The sequence below is a fragment of the Bison bison genome, unplaced genomic scaffold (genome assembly GCF_000754665.1).
Source record: "Bison bison bison isolate TAMUID 2011002044 unplaced genomic scaffold, Bison_UMD1.0 scf7180017864182, whole genome shotgun sequence".
Classification (NCBI taxonomy): domain Eukaryota; kingdom Metazoa; phylum Chordata; class Mammalia; order Artiodactyla; family Bovidae; genus Bison; species Bison bison.
Window position 1 is genome coordinate 26,171 of NW_011494754.1, and position 14,842 is coordinate 41,012.

General features: G+C 40.1%; 2 protein-coding genes across 2 annotated transcripts in view; one reads left to right on the forward strand and one right to left on the reverse strand.

The window, feature by feature from the left end:
* Positions 1 to 2,655: 2,655 nt before the first annotated feature.
* Positions 2,656 to 6,321, forward strand: LOC104991075 (histone H1.3). The gene has a single exon (XM_010843422.1). The coding sequence runs from the start codon at positions 2,719 to 2,721 to the stop codon at positions 3,382 to 3,384; it is 666 nt and encodes a 221-aa protein (XP_010841724.1). The 5' UTR covers positions 2,656 to 2,718; the 3' UTR covers positions 3,385 to 6,321.
* A 2,555-nt stretch (positions 6,322 to 8,876) lies between these two features.
* LOC104991136 overlaps positions 8,877 to 14,842 on the reverse strand; it is a 21,663-nt gene continuing 15,697 nt past the window's right edge. The window contains exon 3 of the mRNA XM_010843518.1: positions 8,877 to 10,185. Within this exon, the coding sequence (XP_010841820.1) occupies positions 9,674 to 10,185 (512 nt within the window). The 3' untranslated portion in view covers positions 8,877 to 9,673. The remainder of the gene's footprint in view (positions 10,186 to 14,842) is intronic.

Below are 14,842 nucleotides of genomic sequence, written 5' to 3' on the forward strand. Positions count from 1 at the left end.
GAGCACATGATTATAACACAATGCTCTATTTGTTATATAGCTCTTATTTTTAATTTGGCCTTTTTGATATTTAGTGAACATAGTCACTTTTTTTCTTAAATTTTTGAAAGTTAATGAATTTTAGAATGCTTACATACAGCCCCCGTGGCTTGTCCTGGTGCACACTACCTAAATCTTTCACAGTCACTGGCTATGGTTGAATGGGGTGTTGACAGCAAAATTAAGAGGACATGAAGTTGTGAGATGTCCATCACTTGTCTCACTTTAGTTTTTCTTATTTTTTACTATAAGGTAAAAATAGTTGAATTCTTAGTCTAGCAGAAAAACACACTGTTTTAGACTCTATGTAGATTTAGGATTCAAAAGTAATAAACACAAGTTTTTTTTTTTGTGGGTTATAAGTAACAGGAGAAACTTTCCAAATTTACAGTCCCATGGGGATGATCCTGCTTTCAAGAACCTTGTCCACACTACAGTTAAGAGTGTAAGTACTTGGGTCTCAAGCAATAACATGCAGCACAGCTCCATCATTCTATAAACATCTGGGGAAGAATTTTTCAGGTGAAAGCATGTCTCAATTATTGTCCTCTAGGAAAGGCAGAGACCTATAAACAATGAAGCGAATGGCCCTGAGCCCAATGTCTTCTCACTTATTTGGTATCTAAATAGCCATGGAACCAACAGTGGTTGCTTAAGAAAGAAATTGTGACATCTGCTGTAGGAAGTACTTTTCACCTATCTTAAACTGAGTACATATAACTTAGAGAACAAGTTCAACAAATATTCAACAACTGATATTATGACTACAATGATTACCAATATAGTAAAGTTTTAAACATCTGAATTTTACCTGTATCTTGAGGACTGATAGTATTAGGCTCTGGCCCGAAAAGGAAAAGGGCCTATACAATGTGCTTGAAAAGGAAACGGGCCTATATTACCGTTACTGTTGCTATTGACAGTGGTATCATTGAGGATGACAAGTAGCCCTTTTCTCCAGACACTCATAAAATACCTGTCCTGGGAAAATTGGAATGTTCCATAGCCAAAATTTTAAGCTTCCCTCTTTATACACTGTATTTGTATTTGGTATATAACATGGTCTCAAGTCCCAGAGGTTTAGTTTTAGACAGTGTCAGTCCACAATAACTATTGAAAAACAAACCAAGTGATGTCTATGTAATTAGTTAAGTATGGAGAGATGACATCTTTAAAACTGATTATCCTGTCTTGGAATTATATGAGAAAATTCTCAAGTTACTATTGAATGTAGGCCAGAAGAACTAGATTTTTGAAAGTAGGGATATTTATGAGAAAAAAAATCACAACACCAAAATATCTTTCCTGTTTATTTGACAAACATGAGGCTTAGTTTCAGTATTTGATTATTTGATAGATACTAATTTTGTGCTTAATAATTTAATATTTATTCAATTCCATTAGTTCTGCATGTTACAAAGAGATGGAGTAGTAAATCAACCATATTTGGTATGAAATGTTAGTTCATCTCCTCAGGTAAACATATTCAGCCAATTAATTTAGGTTGTGACAGTCACCTTTGTATTTTGCTAGTAAAAACTCAAGGAAAGTTATGAAGACTCAAGAAATGATTTAAAGGAGAATTTTTTCTTCTAACCCCCTGTGTGCCTATTTGCAATGTTGAAAACAGTTAAATCAAATATGTATTTTAAGTATCATTTCGGAATATAGGAAATATGTACACAATTGTATGCTAAATATTGGAGAAAAAATGCTAATGGACAGATTGTCATTAAACAATTTACAATATTACCCCAGGTGTCTGTTTTTTGAGCTTAGAGCTGGTTCATTGTTATAGAACTGCCATTCTGGGGCTTCATGATTCACTTTTCTTCATTGAGGATGGCATGAGGTATTTCTAACGCCCATTTTGGGTCTAAAAAATCTATTATACTAAGTTTGAAAGAAGGTTTTAAAGACTGTGTTTGGAGCTGTTTATCTAGAAAAACAAACAGAGCAGCCCCACACCCCAGCCTTCCAAAAAGTCCGTTTAAATCACGAAACACTGCAATCAAACCCAGTTTATAGTCTCGTCACTCATAAACTTCATTAAAAAGTCAATTTTTACTAAAATAGTTACCTATCTTGTACGTAGAATTTTCTACCCCAGTGCCAATTCCCAGTGCTTAGTGCAAACAAGTTGCAGGAGAGCTGTGCTATTGCTCTCGCGAAAAAACCGATTTTCCTTGTATATTTCAGTAAAAATGAGGTTATTTATATAGGGTTGAAAAGAAAACAATGTGTATGACAATGCCCTGGAAGAAAGATTTGCAAAGGAAACAGAGAGAACTAGTAATTTTAAGGAAAATCTGAAAGTTGTCTCAATTTGACCGAAGTTTCCAAGAGAGTTGGGGGAATCAGGAAAGTTTCAGGGAGCCGGTTTTAAAACTAGGTATAGCAAACAAGGCAGGAATGAAGCCTGAAGAGTGTCGGATCAGTTTCCCCCACATGCCTAATTATTTCATGCCCAGATTTCTTATATTTTTCTTCTTTTTTAAGGGGCAAAAAACACAGCCACTCGGCAGAGCCGAGGAGTCCTCCCTAGCCGCGCGGCGCACAGAGCAGGCAACCAATCATCACTCAGCGACTCTCTATATAAACCCCCAGCCGGCGACGCCCGGGACACGCCGTTCTGACAGTTTACCCTTACTATTTTGTCTTTCCTGGCTAAACAGAAGCATGTCGGAGACAGCCCCGGTTGCTCCTGCTGCTCCCGCACCTGCAGAGAAAACACCTGTTAAGAAGAAGGCGAAGAAATCGGGCGTAGCCGCTGGAAAACGCAAGGCGTCCGGGCCCCCGGTGTCCGAGCTCATCACCAAGGCTGTCGCCGCCTCCAAGGAGCGCAGTGGCGTGTCTCTGGCTGCGCTCAAAAAGGCACTGGCGGCCGCTGGCTACGATGTGGAGAAGAACAACAGCCGCATCAAGCTGGGTCTCAAGAGCCTGGTGAGCAAGGGCACCCTGGTGCAGACCAAGGGTACCGGGGCTTCTGGCTCTTTCAAGCTCAACAAGAAGGCGGCCACTGGGGAGGCCAAGCCCAAGGGGAAGAAGGCGGGCGCGGCCAAGCCCAAGAAGGCTGCTGGGGCGGCTAAGAAACCCAAGAAATCCACGGGTGCGGCCACTCCGAAGAAGGCTGCCAAGAAGACCCCTAAGAAAGTTAAGAAGCCGGCTGCGGCTGCTGGGACCAAGAAAGTAGCCAAGAGTCCGAAGAAGGCGAAGGCAGCCAAGCCGAAGAAGCCGACTAAGAGTCCGGCAAAGGCCAAAGCCCCCAAGCCCAAGGCAGCCAAACCTAAAGCTGCCAAACCCAAGGCTACAAAGGCCAAGAAGGCGGTCTCCAAGAAGAAGTAAATCTTCAGCGGCCCTCCTGCTTTGAAAACCTCAAAGGCTCTTTTCAGAGCCACCCACTAATTTCAGGTGAAAGAGCTTAACCGGACATAAATCCCTAGGTTTACCAATGAGTTTTGTAATAAAGGTAATTACTTTTTTAAATTTGCCGCTCTACTGTGATTGGACAGCTGAGTGTGCGTCCGGGTGCGCGCGCACTCCAGGATCCCATGATGGTGGTCACAGTCCTGTAGTGCGAGTTCAGTGGCTCTGAAAAGAGCCACTTGTGACGGCTCTGGGCCTTAGCAGGGATGTTGAGCAGGACGCTGCACTATGCGATGGTAACGCGACCCCAAAGTTCCTCGTTGAGGATTTTAAGCTTCGGGGGTGGGGTGGGTAGTGTACGTTTTGTGATGGGCCGCGTTCCTCGCCAGCTCCAGTATCTCGGCCTTGTACTCCAGCACGGTGGTCTCATACATCGGGACCCCGGCCCCGACCCGTTCGGAGTAGTTACCCTTGGGGAGCAGACGATGCACGCGGCCCCTGGGAAACTGGAGCCTGGCCCGCGAGGAGCTGGTTTTTGGCCTTTGTTCGGACTCTGCCGCCCTGTTTTCCTCCTCCAAAAAAAAAGTGCAACCTGAAGAATGGGTTTTTACCGTCTGGATGTTTGTAAGGTTTTCTTTCTCATTGGTTTGTAACCTCTAAGGAGAATTAGCCAATCAGGACGCACTCCTGGGCTTATTTGCTTGGTGTCTAGGAGAAAATACTGCGTCAGTTAGAGATTGAGATATGAGGACTTTCGTAAACTTGGAAGTAGTTGAAAAGCTTGCATTTTTTCCCCCGCTTAATGAATTGTAGTCCTATTCGAGGGGACCTTGATACTATTGATACTCTGCCTGAATCTGGATAATTGTTCCTACTATGCTGACAGTGTGAACTGCTCAGTCGTCCGACTACTTTCGACCCCATGGACTGTAGCCCGCCAGGCTCCTCTGTCCTTGGGATTTCCAGGCAAGGATCCTGGAGTGGGTTGCCATTACGCGCTCCAGGGGATCTTACCGACCCAGGAATCGAACCTGTATCTCCTGCATTGTAGGCGGATTTTTCACAGCTGAGCCACTGGAGGAGGCAACCCTAACACTAAGGTATAGTAAAAAAAAAAAATTGTTAAAAAAAAAAAAGTGTAAAAGCCACTCCTGGCGGTTTATAATTTACCCATTTATCAAATTCTTAACCGCTAAGATGTTGATAGGGCCCAGGGAGCCATGGTTGGCATGGTTCTCCTATCTTTTGGTGGATAATAAATAGAAATAATTAAGCTTTGGGAAACGCAAGGAGAATGCTTAGAGAGCTCCTCGAGCCGCAGTAACCAGGGCCAAATAAATGGTTCTAGGAAGATGGATGTTTCGTTATTTCCACTTCATCCTGTTTTTAATTTCAGGGGAATGCCACTGTGTTTTACTGATGAATCTTGACAAAAATCTGAGTTTTGTAGACCAGTAGGCAGTTGTAAACATGGTTGGGGAAAAATTACATCTTATCTTAGCAAACTAAATGCAGTTAAGCATTTCCTTATAGTATGTCTGTGAGCACAGGCAGTTACAATGGATTTTGCAGACCTTATTGAGTTTTTCAACAGTGGCTGTCACAGATGTTTTAATATCACTTTGAAGATATCTTGAAATAAAGTTTACATCATTCTGAGTCCTTGAAACTGACATTTGTTATTCCACCTGTTGCTCCTTGTTATTTGATATGACTGATGGAGCACATTATATGTACTTAAATACATTTTAAAATTATATTTTAATATGCCTTTCTTTTTTTGTATTGGTATTCTAAAACATGATATTGGAAAGGTGTTTATAGGTTTCCCCAGAGTGTCCATAGAATCCACCATACAAATCATGAGTCCCTGAGCAGATTGTCAGTGGACAAATACCTCATGGTTAAAAGGCTTCATCTTGTTTATTTGCTTACAGCATATCCCCGCCCCACCTCACACACACACACACACACACACACACACACACACACGCATACACACCTTACTGGTTAATAGTTTATTAAATTTTAGTTCTTCAACTTTAAAGAAAAAAAACATAGCCCGTGATTATCTTTCTGGCTTTTCTAAATGAGATTTTATGTTTCATCCGTTGCAGTTGCATTCCATACTTTCTTCTTTCTAGAAAGAGCCAAAAATCCCGTCTCTTAGGACAGTGGTTTGGTTGAGATTGATATTTGGATAAATGGGAAAATGTGAAATGGTTGCTCAAGAGTCTTTTTGAATATAATAGATTGCATCAAAGGGGAAAGTTAAGAGGGAAGAGACCCTTGAAGTCTTTAATACCAGAATGAGTTTGCTTCTGATGAAGAATGATGAGGAATAAGAATTATGTGGGAATGTGACATTCAATAAGAGTGGTACTATACAGTATCTGTAGTTAATTACATTTTACAAAGCTCTGCTATACCTACCTCACTCTAAAGCTCTTGCAGTAGGTATAGCTAAACTCCTTGTTTATGATTATTATTATTAGTGTGTACTGGATAGACAGTCTTTTGGGGTCTTAGTTCCCCAAGCAGGAATTGAACCCAGCCTTTGCTGTGAAAGCACCAAGTCCTAACCACTGGACTACAAGGGAATTCTCAATGCTGTTTGTTTTACAGTTAAGAAAATTGTGGCTTAGAAAGATGAAATGGCCAGCATCATCTTGTCAATAAATAGTGCACCTGAGTCTCAAACACAAAGTCTCAAAGTTTCTTTCTTCCTACTGTCATTTTCTCTCCACTGTTCCCCATCTATTATGCCTACTGGAAAATGAGTTCTCTATTTCATTTTGATGCCCATCCAGAAAGACATAGCATTCATGTATTTCTGTTTGAGACCCTTTGTGACCTATCCAATTCACAATCCCTTTGGAATGTACCAGAAGTAATTAAACATCATTCATTCAATGCTCTTCTAGTTTTAGTCTGGTTTCTGTAAATTAGTATTCATATTCCTTTCCCTTGGACATTCTCTAATTTCCTAGGAAAGCAGAACTTGTTTAAATCTTTCTCCATCTTCCCAAGTTTCGTTGCACTTAAAGCAGCTTAAAATGAACAACTTGGAAATGGGTAAAGAAGACAAAGACGGCTTGATATTCTGCACCAGGAAGATGAAAGATCAGAAAGCGTATTCCTGTCCCAAAGCCACATCCCTAGGAGAGCATTCTGAAACATTCATCCTTGGAGTTCTGATGTTCTTTTGGTGAACAAAGGTGGTCTGTCAGGTACAGTGGCAATATCCAGGTTTAGGAAAACTCAACAGATCGACATTTAAAGATGACATATCGGACAGGAGCCTGTATGAGTAGTTGTCTGCAAAATATACTAAAAGAAAAAAAAAAGGTTTAGCTTGGAAGGTGTGAAGGGCATGTTCATATTTTCTTAAATGCAGGAGGGTACTTAGGCATATGGCATAAATCTAAGCCAAATGTATTAAAAATCTTTCAAACCAGCCTGAAGTTACTATTTTCTTACTTCTACTTAGTAATTACCTGACTCCTTATAACTGCAGGAGGTAGACTGAGTTCATGTCACTGTGTGGAGGCCTTGATTACTCATGTCACTCAGTCACTAAAGCAGGTAGATGTTTATATAGTAGTAGTAGTGAAAGTCACTCTGTCCTGTCCGACTCTTGCAACCCCATGAACTGTAGTACACCAGGCTTCTCTGTCCATGGGATTCTTAACACAAGAATACTGGAGTGAGTTGCCATCTCCTTCTCCGGGGGAATCTTCCCGACCCAGGAATCGAACCCATGTCTCTTGCATTGCAGGCAGATTCTTTACCGACTGAGCTATGAGGGAAGCCAATGTTTATATAATCTGACATTTTCTCCCCTCTCACATTCTCTCCTTGTCCTCTTACACCTGGGATGATTCCATTGCTTCCTAACTAGTATTGTAACCAGGTTGTTCCTAACTGGTTCTTCCTAATTACTTTCTCCAGCCCCTAATTCCTAAATTCTGATCATCTGTCATATAAAAATTATTACTTGCTCCCTATTAGCCTTTGGTTCAATGGGGAACTTTATTATAGCCTTTTGTTGTTGCTGCTTCTTTTGTTTGTTTTGACAATTCTATTCATCTGTAATTCTCCTTTCTACCTGGAATAATCTTTCCAATTTCATCTCAGGTTCCATCTCAATGAATAAGTTCCCCTAATTAAAAAAAATCTAGTTTCCCTGCTAATGTGCCTTGATGACATTAATACTTCAGTACCATTATTATCAAGGGAATATTTATAATGCATCTTTTCTCATTAAACTAAACCCTAGGTCATTAGTTTTCTTTGTCTTGTTTTTCCCAATACTCTAGGTGTGTTTTTAATTGACCAGTCTTTAAAATCCTGTCAGATGGTGGGATTATCTCCAGATAATCAGATTCAGTGATTTCATTTACTGTTTTTCTGTATGAGGCTCTATCACTCTCCTCCCAATGGCTTAACTTAGGCACTGTACTAGCTCCTTTACTGCCATCTAAGGTGTTGGGGCTTCTGAAAAGAAAGACATCCCCAAATGAAAACAAAATAGCAAATAATCAAAAAAAAAAAAAAAACCTTAAATATAACACCTTTGCAGTAAGTCTTCAAATGTAGAATATAAAAATTTACCTGTGTGCACATGTGGTAGGCAGGAAATGGGAAAAGTATGAAATGGTATTTCTGAATCATCTTGATTTTTTAGCTATCATTTTCATAAAATAAAGATACTGATTATTCAGAGATTATATATTTGTGTTTAGTTATATAGTTATAGGCAACCAGGTAAGGTTGAAATGGTTATACAAGTTAATGTTCCAACAGGTACCTATAAAATGTCATGTGATTTAGATTTGTGACATTTTCCCAATAAAATACAAATTCATTTAAAAAGGTCTCATATTAAGCACTAGCTTTTCAATGTATTTAAGATTAAAAAAAAAATTGTGTGTGTCAGCTAGCAACATCATTGTTTAGATAATGAGCAGAAAGGCTAAAAACTCAATTTTAATGTTTTATTTTTATAGCTGTTCATCAATTCTATTTCTGTGCAACTGACTGTAATAATTGTAGTATAATTGAACACAGTTCTATGGGACCCTGTACATTTTCAAAATCTACCCATTTCCTTTGACATATACGAAAACATTTAGATACACATGTCAGTTTTCTTATGACAGCTCATCTTAGGAATTAAGCCTCAGGGTTAAGTACTGAGGATCACACTAATACTGTTGTTAACTATAGTAATGCTTAAAGGGGAAATGTTTTTGGTTCTACTCCTTTTTACCTATAAATTTTTTAGTTTCAGTCTCCTCATTTGTAAAGCACTAACAATAATAATAATAGATACTTGGAGATACCTGTTGAGTTTATCTTATTTATGGAGCTTTCACAGACTAATACATGACTTCTGGCCAACTCAATAATGCAACCGTCAAATTATTTCTATGTGATAAAACTATTTAGTATTAAACTAACATGAACTCTATCAATCTTTTACTCCTATAATCAACAATACATTGAATGGTAATTCCTGTTTGTCTAACAACTTTTAAATTCTAATTTCACTAAATTTCTTGAGAATTTAATACAAAGAACTGTTCTAGATGTTCTGGTGGATTTACTATAGATATTTTTCGTGCCTTCGTGGGCCTCATCTGACATCCATCATCTGAGACAGAAACAGACATTAAAAAACTCACTGTGCTATAATCTCAAAGAAAGTATGTAACATGGGAAACAATGTTCTAATATGGAATGCTTTTATTTGGCATGAAAAATGTCTTCATTATTGGAAATATGAATATACTTTCTTTCCTTACAAGAGTCATGGCTTTCCAGTTCTCAGCATCCAAGTCTCAATACCTGACAGACTTCCAGGAACAATTATTTCATGTATAAACTTCTATTTCTTACGATGGCTATCTTGGCCTGAACATTTATTTAGACTTGTTTCTGTTAAATTTACCACCTGGTTCTTGTTTTTTCCCTTAGTGAGTCCCGAGATAAAACAGCTCACACACACACACGAAATCCATGTACCACGCCTAAGTGTGCAGAACATACAATAAGGCAAAATAGAAGCGTTTAAGTCGTGGAGGTAGTTGCTACATTGAAAACTTAGAGCGTAGGACTTCCTAAGCAGCTGCATACACATAGGTTTCTAAAACCTCTGCCAAACTTGTGTTCCACTCACATATTACAGCACCCTTCATAGATTAAGTGATTGGCTCTGAAAAGAGCCTTTGGGTTTAAGTTATTGTCAGTCGACAATTCAGCCAATTTATGCCCTTTCTCCGCGGATGCGGCGGGCAAGCTGGATGTCCTTGGGCATGATGGTGACGCGCTTGGCGTGGATGGCACACAGGTTGGTGTCCTCGAAGAGCCCCACCAGGTAGGCCTCGCACGCCTCCTGCAGCGCCATCACCGCCGAGCTCTGGAAGCGCAGGTCGGTCTTGAAGTCCTGCGCGATCTCGCGCACCAGCCGCTGGAACGGCAGCTTGCGGATCAGCAGCTCCGTAGACTTCTGGTAGCGGCGGATCTCGCGCAGAGCCACCGTGCCCGGGCGGTAGCGGTGCGGCTTCTTCACGCCGCCGGTGGCCGGCGCGCTCTTACGGGCCGCCTTGGTAGCCAGTTGCTTGCGCGGCGCCTTGCCGCCGGTGGACTTTCGAGCCGTTTGCTTAGTCCGCGCCATAGCTAGCCTGCAAGACAAAGGGATTAGACTAGGAGGGTTGCTCCTGTATTTATAAAGGACCAGAATCACTCTGATTGGATTGTGGGCAATTCCTGTGACTCACGGGCTGCTTAATTCCGGAAGTGCTTCGAGCTATTTAACATTGGTTCATCCATCCGGTGCAGATCTCGGATTGGTTCATTTCAATCAGCAGCCATATTCCCCTTAAAAAAAAAAAAAAAAAAGGCATTTTCCGAGTTGCTTTATTGATAGTACGCTGTCAAGTATGGTCCACAAGCATATTAATCATTCAGTAATGTTGAACTTTTCTCCTGTTTGGGATATAAAAAATAGAAATGTGTCCATGAAAGCCCTTTAGAATTCATACACCTGCCATTTTATGCATAGTTAACTCTTTTTCATCAGGATTCTAATCCCGATAATTATCCCCTGTTTAAGAATTCACCGTCTAAGCCTCTCGAGTCCTATTTCACATCTACAGTTAATGTCTCATTCCCGGTAGCATGGTCTTTTAGTACATACTGTTAAGATGTGAAGAATTTTGTATTATTAAGGGGACACAGCAAAATCCCAATATTCTGGAATCTCTAATGGTTATTTTCTCGTTTGACTCAAAACTGGTAATTTGGCTCTGTTCTATGGTTTTAACGCATTTAAAATGTCAGTCTGGGGTTAATGGCGACATCCGTCAAAAAAGGTTTGCAGTGCGGAACCTTAAAAAGATGGCGGCGATCGACAGCCTTTAGCACACTGCAATGGGCTAGAATCTCGGGACTCTTTCCTAGAGTCTCAAGGTGTCCGAGACAAACCCACAGTGCTTTTATGAAGATTTGACTCGGCTACATAATAGGATTTCTTTACCTAGTTTTCACATCCAAACGCGAAGACTTTCCTGTAATTAAAAAGTTTTATCGATTTTTAATTGAATGATTTATGTCATGTAGCTGTTCTTAATCAACCTATAGGAATACATGAACGCCTTTCTTTTTGACCCAATAAAGAAAGCAGTTTTTGAACCTTAATTTACATACTACTTATCTATTGGTCAGTTTATATCCAATTAAAGATCAGATTTGTGAGTCTTTGCTTGTATCCGTGATTTAATTCTTGTGATGTCTTGTTCTCCTCGGGTTTGTTTCCCCATTTTTCATGCTGTTTTCCACGCCAGAGATAGCTAAATACGCCCCAGCCTCAAATAATATTAGTCACTCATTCGTGTCCGACTCTTTGCGACCTCCATGGATTGTAGCCCACCGGGCTTCTCTGTCCATGGGATTCTCCAGGCAAGGAAACGAGTGGGTTGCCATTTCCTCCGCCAGGGGATCTTCCTGATCCAGGGATCGAATCCGAGTCTCCTGCATTGCAAGCCTATTCTTTATCGTCTTAGCTACCAGAGAAGACCCCAGCCTCAAAAAAGGGTCCAAAAAAGAAGGTGGTGACCAAGGTCCAGAAGGAAGATGGCAGGAAATAGAAAACTGGGTTTAAGGAGAGCTGTTCTGTATAGGTCTGTCTATAAAATGCTTAAGTAGGTTCACCTGGACACTGGCATCTTGACCAAGGACTTGGGCATCAAGAACTCGTTTGTCAACCACAACATCGAGATGCGGGGGGCGGCGAGATGTCGCGCTTGGCGATCACAAAGTGCTGGACTATCACATTCAGGGTGATCCAAAGGGCCATGTGCCTGCTCTTGTACATGGAAATGACCAAGGACTCAGTGTTCAAGAGCACCAAGGTTATCACCAAATTACACCAGCTCCAAGTAAAAATTTTCTCTACCTCTAGTATTCCTCAATGTTTCCTTATAGAGCTACTAATTTTTGTATAATGAGGGCTATAATATCAAGATTTTCTAGCTTTTTACATTTTTTAAAAGTCATTCTTTAAAACGCAGGAAACCATAATACAATATGAGAGGTTAATTTTTGTTCTTTAGTGCAGCAAAGAATTTGAAATAATTGTGTATTGTAATAAGTATTAGGAAATTCTAGTATTCTAGTTTTAATGTTTTGTTCCTTAAAATCTTTTAAATTGTTCTTATATCCACTCATTGTTTAGATTTAAAATTGTTCTGGTGATTTTCTGTGGACTTAAAATTGTTTAATGATGGCACTTGTGTTTGGGGTCCCTGTTTCAAATAATCTTATGTGTTTCACAAATATTAGTCATGAGAATGTGTTTGTACAAAGAGGCTCAAAATGTCATTTATACAGTATATGGGCCTAGGGTATTTAGTGGAATCTCAAGAGTTTAATCTCAACCACTAGGGTAGTCTATTTCAAAGGTGATTGTTCAAATTTACATTAAAAATAAAAAAAGTTCACTTTATTTTCCTTGAGTCTATTATTGATATAATTAATCCTACATTGTGCTGAAGCAGGGTCTGAAACCCTCATTTTGAGACAGTTTTTAATTTTTATATGCCCTACCTTCAGTCAGCTGTAGGTTCTGTATTCATTTACACAGGTGAAGAAAAAAAAAATCAAAAGAAACAGAAATAAGATGTAGAAGTGCAGGGAAGACAGAGGATATGGAAAGAAATGCATAGTTTTCCTGAAAATTTTATAGTTTCTGTATTGCTGAAAGTAAAATAACATCGATAAATTGTTTTCAGTACTTTTCATGACCTACAGACTTGCTATTTGGTACATCAGCTAGGCACTATGAATGTACATGCCAGAGTGTATTGTGTGTTTGTGAGGAGTATGGAGGTTCATCTAATTGTGGAACAATGTTTGTTAAAGTTTTAATTTGTTTTTAAATTTCGTTTTCCCCTTAGATAAAGACTGTAGTTTCAGGTAAATATATCTGTTATTTTAGATGACATGGTAGAATCTTTAGAATCTTAGATGAAGATTCCAAATGTGCTGGCTGTCTTTATTGATGGATAACAGATAGCCTTGAAGTTACTAGCTTCCCACATGTATTATCACACAGATTCTGTGAGTCTGGGCATGTTTTATCTGGGTCTTCTATAAGGATGCTGTTGGGGTGTTATGCAGGGTTGTGGTCTCTTGATTGGGGAAATATATGCTTCCAAACTCACTTAGTGGTTGGTTCTTTGTAGTTTTAGGACTGAGAATCATATTTTCTTCTTGACTGTTGGCTTAAAGCCCTTATAGGCTGCTAGTCTTCCCTCAGTTCCTAAAGAACCCTCTGAGTTTCTTGTCATTTGGACAACAAAGATGCTTGGTTTGTCAAAACCAGCATGCAGGACTTCCCTGGTGGGCCAGTGGTTAAGAATCTGCCTCCCAAATTAGGGGATAGGTGTTTGATTCCGAGTCCAGGAAGATGCCACATGCCACAGGGCAACTAATATTGAGCCCTTGAACCAGAGCTACTGAAGCCCGCGCACCCTAGGGCCCGTGCTCTGCAACAAGAGACATCATCACAATGAGAAGCCCATGCAACTAGAGAAAGCCTGCGTGCAGGAATGAAGACCTATTGCAGCCAAAAATAAATAAAATTTATAATAAAAAACCAAACCAGCATGCAAAAGATTGGAAGATGTTACAGTCTTATTGATCACCTAGTCATAATCACAAAGTTTTTTACATCCTGTCACCTATGGTCACATGCTATGATGGGTAAAAAGAGGTCACAGGTCACATCCACAGTCCAGGGGCTTGATCACACAACGGCGAACATTAAGACCAGAAATCGTGTGGGCCACCTTAAGAGACCATCACAGGACCCAGTATGATCAAAAAGCAGTTACCTAACACTTGTTTTTTCCCTCCCTCTTCCCCTCACACCTGCCCCCACAGTACTGGGATTGGTTCAAATGGCCTGCTGGTAGGAAATATACTTAAGGGCATCTAATATCTTGAAGTCCTTTTAAACAGGGCTTTGCCAGTTACTTTGTCTTGAAGCCAAGACAGACGACTTTGTTCAGTTAATGCTTCGGGGACTTCTTTCCCCTTTTCTTTGCAAATGCTGACATATGAAAAACTCTGGTGTGGCTGAGTCCCAGCACAGGGCTAGATGTCCATGTGTTTATAGCTAGCTTTCTGACGTTATACATGAGAAAAGAATCCGGATGGTTCATCAGGTGAATTAGTTGTTGCTTTATTATAGACTACCAGGGACTAGATTTGACAAGGCAGGAAACAAATCCCAAATTCTTTGTAGATTAAACAAAACAAAACAAAACAAAACTTGACCCGGTAGTTTATGGCCCTCGTGCCACGTAAGCCTCCTCACGGGTGCCTTCACTTCCTTTAGTTGTCTTTCATTGTACCTCGTCTTGAGTTTCTTTCCTAGCAGCTGTTTATCAGGTTTTCTTGAGATGTGAGGCTATTAAAGTAGTACTTGCATTTGTTCCCAATGCAACTTACAGCCTATTATCAATGTCTTATTTAAAAAACTTACGAAATTCATTAATTTTGCAGACTAAAGGTTCCTAGTAAGAGTTCCACAATTTAAAAGCCATTATGGGGCACTGTAACTGCAACGCAGAGCAAACATTTAATGCACAGGTACACAAATTATAACAGCGTCTGCCTACAATGCAGACCTGGGTTCCAAAGATTCCCTGAAGGAAATGTCAACCCATTCCAGTATTCTTGCCTAGAAAATCCTATGGACAGAGGAGCCGGGTAGGCTACAGTCCATGGTGTCGCAAAGAGTCGAACAAGACTGAGCAACTTCACTTTCACACAAACGAGTATTAAAGCAGTTACTTACACCCCGAGATCACAAGTTCACTAAGCCCCATTTCCTCGCAATAGAAAAAAAAAAAAAAAGAAAAAAACCAGC

Bases quoted from the DNA above. Each gene is read 5' to 3' on its own strand.
- LOC104991075 (XM_010843422.1), top strand. From the start codon at position 2,719: ATGTCGGAGACAGCCCCGGTTGCTCCTGCTGCTCCCGCACCTGCAGAG.